This window comes from Oncorhynchus mykiss, chromosome 2 (assembly GCF_057628025.1).
Source record: "Oncorhynchus mykiss isolate SJ-2025 chromosome 2, ASM5762802v1, whole genome shotgun sequence".
Classification (NCBI taxonomy): domain Eukaryota; kingdom Metazoa; phylum Chordata; class Actinopteri; order Salmoniformes; family Salmonidae; genus Oncorhynchus; species Oncorhynchus mykiss.
Window position 1 is genome coordinate 82255565 of NC_143023.1, and position 13507 is coordinate 82269071.

General features: G+C 41.7%; 1 protein-coding gene across 6 annotated transcripts; it reads right to left on the minus strand.

Annotated features, from left to right (window-relative positions):
• Positions 1 to 717: 717 nt before the first annotated feature.
• Positions 718 to 13364, minus strand: LOC110497629 (GTPase KRas). 6 transcript variants are annotated; one of them, XR_016488629.1, is made up of 7 exons: positions 12703 to 13364; positions 9891 to 10008; positions 9142 to 9320; positions 8048 to 8207; positions 5509 to 5633; positions 915 to 4641; positions 718 to 868 (listed from the first exon to the last, which is right to left on the minus strand). XR_016488629.1 is itself a non-coding variant. In XM_090209403.1 (7 exons), the coding sequence occupies exons 3-6, from the start codon at positions 9999 to 10001 to the stop codon at positions 5514 to 5516; spliced, it is 570 nt and encodes a 189-aa protein (XP_090065529.1). In that variant the 5' UTR covers positions 10002 to 10008; positions 13098 to 13180; positions 13323 to 13338; the 3' UTR covers positions 718 to 4641; positions 5509 to 5513. The 6 variants fall into 6 exon arrangements, 5 of the variants coding, with proteins under 5 accessions (XP_090065529.1, XP_021429562.1, XP_021429545.1 ...); XM_090209403.1 differs by having other exon boundaries at positions 718 to 4641; positions 13098 to 13180; positions 13323 to 13338; XM_021573887.3 differs by having other exon boundaries at positions 718 to 4641; positions 13098 to 13364.
• Positions 13365 to 13507: the final 143 nt, after the last annotated feature.

Genomic DNA, 13507 nt, shown 5'->3' on the forward strand with positions numbered 1-13507 from the left:
CAGATGGCTGTCTCAGTCTAGGGGCTCCATTCCCTGGTTACACTTGATGCTCTGGCTGTTAGCCTCAGTCAGACACAACAGCGTGAGAAAACAGTGACCAATGCTGGCCAAACTCATGACATGACGCACCGTCTGGTTGAACTTCAAGACTACAACCCTAAACAACTATTCATCAATGATACTGTTAATCTACTGTCATCCACACATGCATCTTCATGTTATACATTTTTGGTAATATGTCAATCTACCTAATCTCTCAGCCAGCATGATAAACTATACACACGTACCAATGGATTTTGTGTTGTAGATATGTGGTAGTAGAGTAGGGGCCTGAGGGCACACACTTAATGTGTTTGGAAATCTGTTGTGAATGTACTATAATGTTTTTAAATTGTATAACTGCTTTAATTTTTCTGGACCCCAGGAAGAGTATCTGCTGCCTTGGCAACAGCTAATGGGGATCCATAATAAATAGTAATAAACTAGGTGTCTGAGAGTGCTGTGCTTCTGTCCAAACATGAGGCATGATCACGCATCTCCACCTACAGCTCCCTCATGTTCATAAATAACAATAGAACAGCACTCATGGAAGCCTCCACCAGGGAATATATGAGCGGAAGTATGACTTCAGATAGGCCCACTATGAACTGGCAGACAGCACCAAAATAACCCTAGAATTCCTGGGGCACAAACATGAGCAAAGATGAGGAGACAGAGCCAATTCCTCATTTCTTTATTACACATTAAATAGGAGTGGTGAGATTCATGGAAAAAATGGATCTGTGATCAGATCACCACGCTACACACTTCCCAAAGAGAGATCTCTACTGACGTGTTCAACAGTGGTCATTCATTCACTCCCCTAGACCTGGACCCAGTCACTCTCCCCTAGACCCAGTCACTCTCCCCTAGACCTGGACCCAGTCACTCTCCCCTAGACCTGGACCCAGTCACTCTCCCCTAGACCTGGACCCAGTCACTCTCCCCTAGACCTGGACCCAGTCACTCTCCCCTAGACCTGGACCCAGTCACTCTCCCCTAGACCTGGACCCAGTCACTCTCCCCTAGACCTGGACCCAGTCACTCTCCCGAGTCCCATCATACACAAACAGAGAGGAGTAGTGAAAACTCCATTAAAGCAACATTCATTTAGAGACACCAACAAAATGAAGCACAATTTACAAAATATGCACCTTTCAGTATGACAATAGGTTGTTAAAATACGATCCAGGTATAAATTATACATTTTTTTTCTCAGAAATCAGCCATTGGCACATAATAAAAGGGAGGAGGAACATTTCAACACATTTCGCTATAGTTACTTTTCTTGATACAGTATTTTTAACAAATGGGCTCCCATAATCAAAAATGCATTAGCAGTTAATATCTAACTTTAGTAACAAAAGGGATTTAATCAAAGTGGGTCAAAAAAGACAAATCCTAAGAACTAAGGCTGCACTTACACAGGCAGCCAATTCAGATCTATTGCCAATTAATTGCATATCTGATACCCATCTGATATTTTCCCTGTGTAAACAGCAAAAAAACACATGGAATCTGATCTTTGGACTTTTGATTTATACCACCTCCATATGTAGATCATAACCCTGATACAAACCCGATCCTCTATGTGCGACCTATGTCTGGATGCTCGGATCAGATTATTTTCTTCTGAAGCGTTTTTATGCACATAAGAAGCACCCGAAATGGAAAGGAACAGAGGCAGGAAACGAGCATTGCATCTGTGTGCTACATCAGTGTGAATGTGCAAATCTGATATGGGTCACATGTAAAACTGTGTGGACAGTCAGAAGAAAATTGAATTGGATTGGATATAGAAAGAAATAATCAGGTTTGGGTTCTTAGGGTGGTTGTGTAAACATATTGTATATTATGTTTCAATTTAGAATCTTGTTCCTCTCAAACAGCACCGAGTTTGTAGCTCTTGAACAGACGTGACAGAGAAGCCTATGCTGTCTGACTGAAGCACGATGGCAGCACAAAAGGCAATGTGTAAGAAGCCCCAAGGTCAAAAACTAGTAATAAGGTGGTGAAATATGCATTGACCCTTAAAAGCAAATATTCCGTGTTATCAATTGACTTTTTTCTCTAAAAAACTCATTTAAAATGGCAATTATTGCCTCATTTGCAGACATCAGTTCCAGTTACTACATCACTTGGATGCAACAACCTGTGAAAGATAAACGTGACAAAAATTATTGGACTGTACGAGTCATTTCACTTGAAAGCCAGCACAGAAAAACCCTCAACACCTTCCCACCCAAACTCCAAAAAACACCCAAAGGTGATTTAGAAAAATTCATATAAACAATACATTTTTTGAACACCCTTATCATGACACCATTACTATTAGGATGCATCTTTTGTAGAAGTAAAAAATAATAATAATAAGTGGTAGGACAAAACAAGGCCTTTAAGATTTGTTTTGCCTAATCTAGCCAATCCAAAAAAGGAGAGTAAGTTTATGGCAGCCATAAATACAAAACAAAGGATTGGGGAAATGTGCAAGGCATATTCTGTTAGGATCTGTTGGGGTGCTTTATGTCCTGCATCTGAAGACAATGAGTCACTATTCTTTAAGAAGATAGTTCACCTGAAGAACACATCTACGTAGTCGACATTAGATGACTTAGTTTAAAGTTTAGGTTTGATTTAGGCATGCAATTTTTTTTTTGCACTCAACACTTCAGATGCTAAACTGTAACAAGGAAGCCCAGATCTTGATTTGCTGGCTCAATTAGCTGAGGTCAAATGTGTTACTCCAGTGAACTACCTTCAAAAAACACAAAACATGACGCAAAATACACCAATCCTGAGGATAAAAGGGAAGTTCATAGCTTAAACAAGGTCTCTTCAGGAACAATTAACTCATCTTCTAGGACATTCGTAATGAGCAGGGAATATCAAATCTAATGATAAAATAACTACAGGAGACACTGGCTTGTGATGGGTTTTAAGCAACATGCAGTGCCACTGAGCAACACAACATTAGCTGCATGTCCTTTTCAAAATCACTGGCAGAATCTTGCTGTTCTGATGCCTCTCTTTATATAAAAATATATTATGCTTCAAACCTGCCACCTGGAGCAATTCAGTTGTTGAGGTTTCCCACCACTCAACAACTGGTTTCTACCCAAAAGATCAGATCAGGTTTGGTGAATATGGATTGACTCAAGTCCCGAAACACTATAAAAACCTGTGTCCCCCAACTGGAACAGAGCTCCTTGTTCCTGGCCCTAGAGGCTGTATCAGTATAATACAGTATGAGCATCACAGTGCCATTCCCCGTAAGAACACATTGCATGCAAAAAGGAAAGTCTCTCCTGTAGGCAGGAAATCACTGCTCACCAATTACAAAAAAAAGCATTAACAGATTACAAGTGAATTAAATGGGTAACCATTTTTTTTTTAAAACTAGGTACAGTAGTAAAGTTCATATGCATGCTAAAAGAACTGCATGATATTATTGAATCATATCTAGGAGTCTAATGTAGGAGGATGGGCATTATTACACACAGCGGCCAGGACATTTCTAATTTCCCCTAATCAAGTGTTGGTCGTGCCTCCCGGTTGTTACTCCTTGTCCTATGGCAGGGGTACTCAACTCCTATTTTCTGTTCTACCTGATAATTGCACACACACCCGGTGTCACAGGTCTAAATCAGTCCCTGACTAGAGGGAACCAATGAAAAAAATGCAGTGGAACTGGCTTTGAGGTCCAGAGTTGAATTTGAGGGTCCTATGGTATCGAATGGAATCATAAACTTAGATAGAAATCGCAGCATTGCATCTTTCCCATTATGGCGTCTGTGAGCATGGGCAGCGTCATTGAGGCCATTTCCATTTTGAAGTGGTCAATTTTCTTCTTCTACTACTGCGAGTTGACAAACTGAAAGGGTGCATAGTGCCACCTGGAGTGTGCTTTTTGAACAGGTATAAAGACAATTTACTGCCACCTGCAGTTATGAAATGTTTGCTCACAAGTAGAATTAATTGGCTGATCCCTCCTGATGACCCAGATGGAATCATGTGATCCTTCCATAACCCATAGTAAGTCCCCAGTTGACTACTTAAAAATTGTGAAAGTCCTCAATGGCGTTGCCCATGCTAAAAACAGGCTTTTAGGCACTACGGATGGAATTCAACTCTCCCCCATTAGAAGCATGTACTACAACAACCTCTTCTGCTAATGCTCTACTAGCAGAGGGAAAATACGCTTTTTAGGCTTGGTTTTTCTATTGTCCAAAATGTCCCTACAGTGTACCACTCCTAATTGATAATCAACCTATTGGACCAACACTTCTGGGCAACTGGCACTAAAAACGAAGTAAAGCTTAGTTTCAAATTAGCAAAAAAAATGAGGGCAGACAAAAAGGGGTTCATTTCGATATTCGGTGTTGTGGTTACTTAGATAAGAGGCTAATAATTTAGTGTAATGTACAAAAATGTATTAAACAGTTTGAACACATTTTTTCTATCTTGAAAAGGGGGGGGGGTCATTATTCACATGAGTATACACTTTGCCTTGGACTTCTTTTTCTTCTTCTTGCCCTCCTTGCTCATCTTCTCTTTGTGTTTTCGGATTTCCCGCACTAATGTGTAAAAGGCATCATCGACACCCTGGGGAAAAGAAAAAGATAAGTTACGGTTCATTTTGAAAACTTCTCAAAAACATGGATGTTCTCATCTGTGACTAACATGAAAGCTGGGTCAGATGCAAATGTAAAGGGGGCGTTTGAAATGGCTCCCCTATTTCACAATATAGTGCACTACTTTTGACTATAGGGAATAGGATAGCATTTTGGTGTGCACTAATAGTATGTTACAAATGTGTTAATTGTGTATGGATTCGTTGGAAGGGTGATTCGCAGCATCAGCTGGCCCAGCAGAGAGCACAGACACAATCAATGGTGCCACAATGAGACAAAAAATAACCAGGTCTTTGTCATTCGCTGAGCACGACATTGGTTTCCTTCCTGATGCAATGGGTGGTCATTTCAGATTGCGACAGAGAGATTGAGAGAAAGAACAAGAGAGAGACACAAAGGGAGTATCTGTGCCATAACAACATGGATGACTCACAGTTGGCCCAGGACTTGAGTTTCAGTGGAACACCTCTGTGTTGTCCTCTTAGTAATCACACTTCCTTGGGTCATCATTTCAACACTTAATTTCAGCCCAGATGATCACAATCTCCATTAATCACACAGATCAGATCTCATTTGAGCAGACTACAGAATGATCAGCACTCCATGATAGTATAAACACATAGAGACAGAGATACCACAGGAGTAGAAACCAACATGGATGCCTGGTTTCAAGGAGATCCCACAGCCCAGCAGATCCCAGGAGGTTAGTTTAGACAGGAATGGATCCCGCCCACCAAGGTGCAAGCAGCACTACTTTCCCTGCTCGGGACCACGCGTACAACACCCTCCCACACGCACACTCGATGGACGGGAGGGAGCACGGCCGCGACACACTTACCCCTTTCACATCACAACACACTTTTTAAGCTTGACGCAGCGCGGGGTCTTTTCTTCCTTGCTGAGCTTTTTCAACCGGTACAGCCTGATCTCCCGTACCAGACTGTAAAAGGCATCCTCCACTCTCTGCAGTGCGAAACACAGCTCTCCTCAGTTAAAGAATATATGGACAACTATGTGGACTCCCTCAGTGTTAGGAAATATATGGATAACTATGTGGACTCCCTCAGTGTTAGGGAATATAGGGATAACTATGTGGACTCCCTCAGCGTTAGGGAATATAGGGATAACTATGTGGACTCCCTCAGCGTTAGGGAATATAGGGATAACTATGTGGACTCCCTCAGCGTTAGGGAATATAGGGATAACTATGTGGACTCCCTCAGCGTTAGGGAATATAGGGATAACTATGTGGACTCCCTCAGCGTTAGGGAATATAGGGATAACTATGTGGACTCCCTCAGCGTTAGGGAATATAGGGATAACTATGTGGACTCCCTCAGCGTTAGGGAATATAGGGATAACTATGTGGACTCCCTCAGCGTTAGGGAATATAGGGATAACTATGTGGACTCCCTCAGCGTTAGGGAATATAGGGATAACTATGTGGACTCCCTCAGCGTTAGGGAATATAGGGATAACTATGTGGACTCCCTCAGCGTTAGGGAATATAGGGATAACTATGTGGACTCCCTCAGCGTTAGGGAATATAGGGATAACTATGTGGACTCCCTCAGCGTTAGGGAATATAAGGATAACTATGGACTCCCTCAGCGTTAGGGAATATAAGGATAACTATGGACTCCCTCAGTGTTAGGGAATATAGGGATAACTATGTGGACTCCCTCAGTGTTTGAGAATATAGGGATAACTATGTGGACTCCCTCAGTGTTAGGGAATATAGGGATAACTATGGACTCCCTCAGTGTTAGGGAATATAGGGATAACTATGGACTCCCTCAGTGTTAGGGAATATAGGGATAACTATGGACTCCCTCAGCGTTAGGGAATATAGGGATAACTATGGACTCCCTCAGTGTTAGGGAATATAGGGATAACTATGTGGACTCCCTCAGTGTTAGGGAATATAGGGATAACTATGTGGACTCCCTCAGTGTTTGAGAATATAGGGATAACTGTGTGGACTCCCTCAGTGTTAGGGAATATAGGGATAACTATGTGGACTCCCTCAGTGTTTGAGAATATAGGGATAACTGTGTGGACTCCCTCAGTGTTAGGGAATATAGGGATAACTATGTGGACACTCACTGAGCAGTTTTTATTGGATACTCGGTTGTCCTTGCCATAACCAGCACGTTGAAAAAGTCGCACCACTGTGCATGGAGCTTCTATTTCTTTTAAACATTTGGGATGCAAGACTAAGACAAGTGTACATATAGATGTGTATGGAGCTGATGTATAAATCTACGGTCATCGTTTTAGACTTCAAAACATTGTAGTAATTTAACTTCACAGGGGCATGACAGGTACAAACATTATACTAAGTGTCATTGTAAAAGGTGTGAAAAGTGGTGTGTGTATTATTCAGTACAAGGGCAACACCAGATAGCTGGTCGAATCGACCAATGAAAATGGAGAAGAGAGCTGGAAGAGACCAATCAGTGTCCCCTGTGTCCCCAGAAAGAGTTGTGATTGGACCGATGCAAAGAGAGCAGAAGGTTCACCTCACCGACTGCCAAATATATCACAGTGCCAGCCAGCCACGCAAAGCATCCCGACACACACACCACCAACCACAAACACGATGCAGCACAGGATCACACCCATCCCACTGTCCATCAAGCATGATTATTACTCCGCCACAAAACCATTACTGATAAATTCCCCTCTTTGGTGACGATTCAGTGAGAAATGTACAGATTTGTTGATTGCCAGATCCGTTTTGAAGACTTCCCACATTACCATGACAGAGGGGCATGCACAGATAGAACAATTACTCATATATCAATAATTATATAAGCAAGGGGACTTTGCAGTGGAAACCTGATATATTTCCAAGCACCATTTAGAAACCGAGCACATAGACACTGACACCAACAGAAATCAAAAAGTACCTTCGGAGTCATAAGAGGATCACAGGATTTTGTGAGATTGAAGTGGCCATGATTGTAAAAAGCCATTGCTAGGACACCTGACACAGCTGGTAAGAAGTAATCTTGCCACAATAATGAAAATTGATCTGTGGAGAACATTGTTAAATGGTTTCTGTTTTCACACCAGGAAATACACTCAAAGCTACAAGCAACCCTTCACTATTACATGGGCTTGATTTAATAAAAGGTGCAAAGCTATACCAGGTAACGCTTAGTAAATCTGTCCCAAATCCGTCTTCAACTGGATATGTAGCAGAGCTAAAGTATCCTTGGAATCCAGACTGAATAACGCTACATTTCACTTCACTGAATTCAGTCTGGATTTTCAGGCTAGCCAATCAATGGCCGTCATGTTAAAAACCATGGCCATGGTTGCTATTTGTGCCATGGTTATGTCCACTACGGCCTGTTGTCTCGGTCTCTCACCTGTCTCGTTTTGGCCGAGGTCTCAATGAAGGGGATGCCGTAGCTGCGCGCTAAGTCCTGAGCCTGTTTGGTGTCCACCGTCCGGGACGGCAGGTCACACTTGTTCCCCACCAGCACCATTGGCACGTCTTCTGAGTCTTTCACCCGCTTGATCTGCTCTCTGGAGAGCAAAGACGACAGGGAAGGCAAGGGTTAAACAACAGTGTAATGCTTTAGTTGTCCAAAGTAAGTAGGGAATTTACTCGTTTTTTGGGGTTATTGATTTCACACACAATCTGGGTAAAGTTTTTTAAAGAGTGGGTTGTATTTACAAGTATAAAGTGCTGTTGGCATTGACACATAGTTAAGGGGATAGAGTTTGCAGAACCGTGTCTGCTTGGAAACTGCATCACAGATGTTACAACTATAGTCTGGCTTTCCGCCATTAGTGCACTTGGCAGCAGTACTTCGGATGTCCTGTATAGCAGCAGAAGTTAGCTCAACCTATATTGGTGGATGTCCTCTACAAGGGAAGAGTCTGGCTCAACCTATATTGGTGGATGTCCTCTACAAGGGAAGAGTCTGGCTCAATCTATAGTGGTGGATGTCCTCTACAAGGGAAGAGTCTGGCTCAATTTATAGTGGTGGATGTCCTCTACAAGGGAAGAGTCTGGCTCAATCTATAGTGGTGGATGTCCTCTACAAGGGAAGAGTCTGGCTCAACCTATAGTGGTGGATGTCCTCTACAAGGGAAGAGTCTGGCTCAACCTATAGTGGTGGATGTCCTCTACAAGGGAAGAGTCTGGCTCAACCTATAGTGGTGGATGTCCTCTACAAGGGAAGAGTCTGGCTCAATCTATAGTGGTGGATGTCCTCTACAAGGGAAGAGTCTAGCTCATCTATAGTGGTGGATGTCCTCTACAAGGGAAGAGACTGGCTCAACCTATAGTGGTGGATGTCCTCTACAAGGGAAGAGACTGGCTCATCTATAGTGGTGGATGTACTCTACAAGGGAAGAGTCTAGCTCACCTATAGTGGTGGATGTCCTCTACAAGGGAAGAGTCTAGCTCATCTATAGTGGTGGATGTACTCTACAAGGGAAGAGTCTAGCTCACCTATAGTGGTGGATGTCCTCAAAGGACTTGGTGTTGTTGATGGCGAAGACACAGAGGAAGCCCTCCCCTGTCCTCATGTATTGGTCCCTCATGGCGCTGTACTCCTCCTGACCTGCAGTGTCCAGGATGTCCAGCAGACATGTCTCCCCATCAATCACCACCTGCTTCCTGTACGAGTCCTGAAGGAGGGAGAGAGAAAGAGAGGGATGGGTTGGGTCAGGAGGGGCACCTTAGCGGTAATCAGGTAGACTGGACACTTATGAATGATCACATATTCATAGGTGTCCAGTCTACCTGACTAGGAATCAGAATGTCTAGACCTAACTATATGGTCATAGAATGCTCATCTAATAAAGTCGCTGAGGAAATTCAATAATATTAGAATCAGAGAGAATGGATGGGATGACTAAGAGCGACTGTATGTGCACCAAGGGAAAAATGCACTCAATCTTCAAGCAGTCATAAAATTGATAGCTTTCAGAAAGTAAAATTGAGTAATAATATCTGATATGTGAAACTACTAAAGCATTTAATCACATAGTAATCTTTCATCAACCAACAAAATTAAACTGACTGAAAGACACCATGTTTATGATATTATAATATTCATGCATTCAAATAACAGAAAATGATCAGAAATGATCGAAATCTGTTTTACACAACTTTATTTCTAAAAGATTTTTGTCTCCCAATTCCCAGGCATGCCTTGCTGAAGTAAGAGACAAGGGTGTACTGAAACTACTTATTACCTCGATGGTGGGGTCATATTCATCCACAAAGTGGTTCTGAATGAGCTGGATGGTGAGCGCGCTCTTGCCCACACCTCCTGCCCCCACCACCACCAGCTTGTATTCTGTCATCCTTCACCTGTGGGAGAGAAAGCACACAGAAATAAGGTCAGTGAATATATAAAACCTTTTGTGAGCTACACACTAACTATCGACACAACAATCCTTCAACTGGGATCTCCAAAACCTGGACATTTCTGGAAAGTTTCTGAAATGTTCCAACCCTACACACACATAGTGAGAATGAAGCTGAGGATATGAAGAATTTCTCCCCCCTTCTCCATAGCCATCTGGTCAAGTTGTATTAATTCCCTTAAACTAAGCTTAAGTGCAAATGCAAAATTGTATTTTGTCCCAAATGTCTCCAGATTGCATTTCATTTGCACAATTTCTCTCCTATGTTCTCCAGAGCTGTAGGGAATGTATACAATAACAGATCTCTGTGGATACAAGAATGTTTACATTCTATCCAATTTCATCCTGCAATTTTACAGAAAATGGGATGAGTGTATATATTATTATATTATGCCGCACGCCATCGCTCACCGATATATTTATATGTACCTATTCTTATTCGGCCCTTTACATTTCTGTGTATAAGGTAGTTGTTGTGAATGTTAGATTACTTGCTAGATATTACGGCATAGTCGGAACTAGAAGCACAAGCATTTCGCTACACTCGCATTAACATCTGCTAACCATGTGTATGTGACCAATAACATTTGATATTATACTCTACTATCATTCTTAAATGGGATTATCAACAAGGAGAAGATATGGAAAACTATGAAAGAGACTGGAATTCTGGAAAGATATATATAAGCTGCCTGCCCTATCAGGTCTGTTGACTATTATATTACTTTGAATTGGCACAATCACTGTTCCCCCTGATTAAATAATGACTTGTCATCATTATTTAACATTGTTTGAACAGAAGATTGCTGTTTACAATTCCCCCAAATATCATACCCACAAATGTTGCTACTAAATGATCCTCCAACTGAAATGTCTCTCTAACTGTAACAACACACGTTCAAAAGATAGTTGCGAGTGACAGCTACACAATGGGTTCTGGCCTCAGGCAGTAGACACAGATCTATGATGTTACATAATGGTCCCAAAATTGACAAACAACTAGGAAGCACACACTGCTCTGCAGACGGTATGTGAACAACAACTGTCCCTACAGTTTCCCTGTTCAAAAACATAGCCTGCTAGGTATAATACTGAGGTCAGTTTTCTGAGAATCTTGTATTGTCAATACAAACAAAAAGAAGACCTCACCCATGTCTTCACCCAACTGAGGTATAAATTTACTAACAAAGTTAGTGTTTCATCACACTTTTCATACGCCCCTTGAAATGATCAGCCTGGAGTTCTACACCTATTGATGTACTCCCTCTGAAAATGCATGAAACAAAAGGAGCATTATAAACTGGATGGTTCGAGCCCTGAATGCAGATTGGCTGAAATCTGTGGTATATCAAACAGTATTCCATGGGTATGACAAAACGTTTATTTTTACTGCTGTAACTATGTTGGTAAACAGTTTATAATACTAATAAGGCACCTCGGGGGTTTGTAGTATATGGCCAATATACCATGGCTAAGGGCTGCATCCAGGCACTCTGCATTACGCACAAGAAGTTCCCTTAGCCGTGGTATATTGGCCATATACCACACCCCCTCTGGCCTTATTGCTTAAGTATAGCACTTATGCCTACTATTTCTATTGAATATGACATTATAGGCCTAATAATCACCGTCATCACCAGAAACTATTGCCTACAGTGTGGATAAGGTAAATACAGATGAATCACGACTTTCAGATTCTACCACTGACAAAATTATTGTACAGTAGGTTTAATAACTTGGCCACAACGCTTGCTCTGTTAGTACAATATTGAGAACCCTTTCATATCCTCACATCCTGCAGGAAATCGAAAGCGTGTTCATGATTGGCTAGTCCTGACACCTGTACAGTCAGCTGCATTACCAGTCATCAACAAGGTTGTAATGTCCAATCAAGCACTCTCCCCGAGTTCTGGTTTCAGATCAATTACAAGTTACAGTAAAATACATGGCAATATTGTGGTAAAGTATTGTGAAAGAGTAGACAAATAGTCCCCTATAAAAAAAAAAATCAAACAGTGTCCATTTTATGCAGTTTACTTATTCACAATCTGATGATAGACAAAGTGATCATTTCAACCATTTTCATTGGCAGTCAACCAATGCCTAATGACAGCAGTATCTTCCATTGTAAAGTGTAGGCCTACTACTAGTCATTAGTAAAATACTCTATACGTGAAATGAGGAGAACAAAACACCCTTATCGATACACCCTCAGGGTGACTGGCTGTAGCCTACAATAACTGGAGTAGTTCCACATGGATAGAGTAGCCTATATTATGCAGATCCCCGCAAGTATTAGTTAACTAGATTAGCCGTGTGCGAATTTATTTAACACGAACGTTATCTGGTGGCACAATGGATTGAACGCTATGTGTAAACACCGTAGAACCTGCAGCGTTCATGGGCGAGTTGAGTTTGAAGCCGCCATAAATACCGCATAGGTCTGCACTTCAGACATTAGGTTAACAATTGGGCGTAGTTTGCATAAACAACTATACTTTAGCTGCAAATGTCCAGCAAATTATGAAATCAATACAGACCCAACATAAAATGAAGTTACCGGCGAAGGGATACAATGTCACCCCTGTATCCATTGTGTAAATTGATACAAATGTAGCGATCTTGTAAATTGTTTTACCTTTAGCGTATGGAGTTCCGCGTCCGAAGTTGCGACCAAATAACAAGTCAAGCAGATAATCCTCCCTTTTCACACGATCTCTACATTTCCTACTTCACAATGAAACGGCCCCATTTATGTAGATTAAACTTATTTGAAAAAGCAGACGAAAGTAAGGAAATTAATCAATTGAATTTTACATTTGATCCAGCGCTTGGCCTGCTACTGTCGATTCAGCTGAGTTTGGCCTTAGCGCGAATATGGGCGGATACCGGGTACAGAGTAGCCTAGTACATACAGCTCACTTACTTAGAAAGCAGGGGATTTCAACTGGTTTCGGTGTGATATCGCTATACTAGTGTCGCAATATAAAGACGCTCTCCCCCTGTTCTCCACTCAATGCACTTCTACTTTACCTCAATGTATTGTTCTGGTGGGTGCGTGTTGGCAGATTGTGTTTTGAAACGTTCTTGAGTCGATGTGTTTTTCCAAGAGAGGACTGAAATAGGGCGTATACATACATATGCGTTCAAATAATTTGGAATTACATAAATAGGCATATTTAAACAATTTATATATATAAATCGATCATTATGGCAGTGTCAATTTAATTATTCTACCAAGCATCAATATTTCAAGACCTATCTCTGGGAATAAATGGTCGGCTTCCCAGTGAAGCTGGAACAATAACGGATAGGGGGCGCCTCCACTATATATAGGCTCTAAATATAACTGGAATGTACTGGAGGGACGTCATTCCCAGTCAAGGAAATGATTGGTGATCCCGTGTCAGTCTTTCTCGGATGTCACTGGTATACCTTCTGCG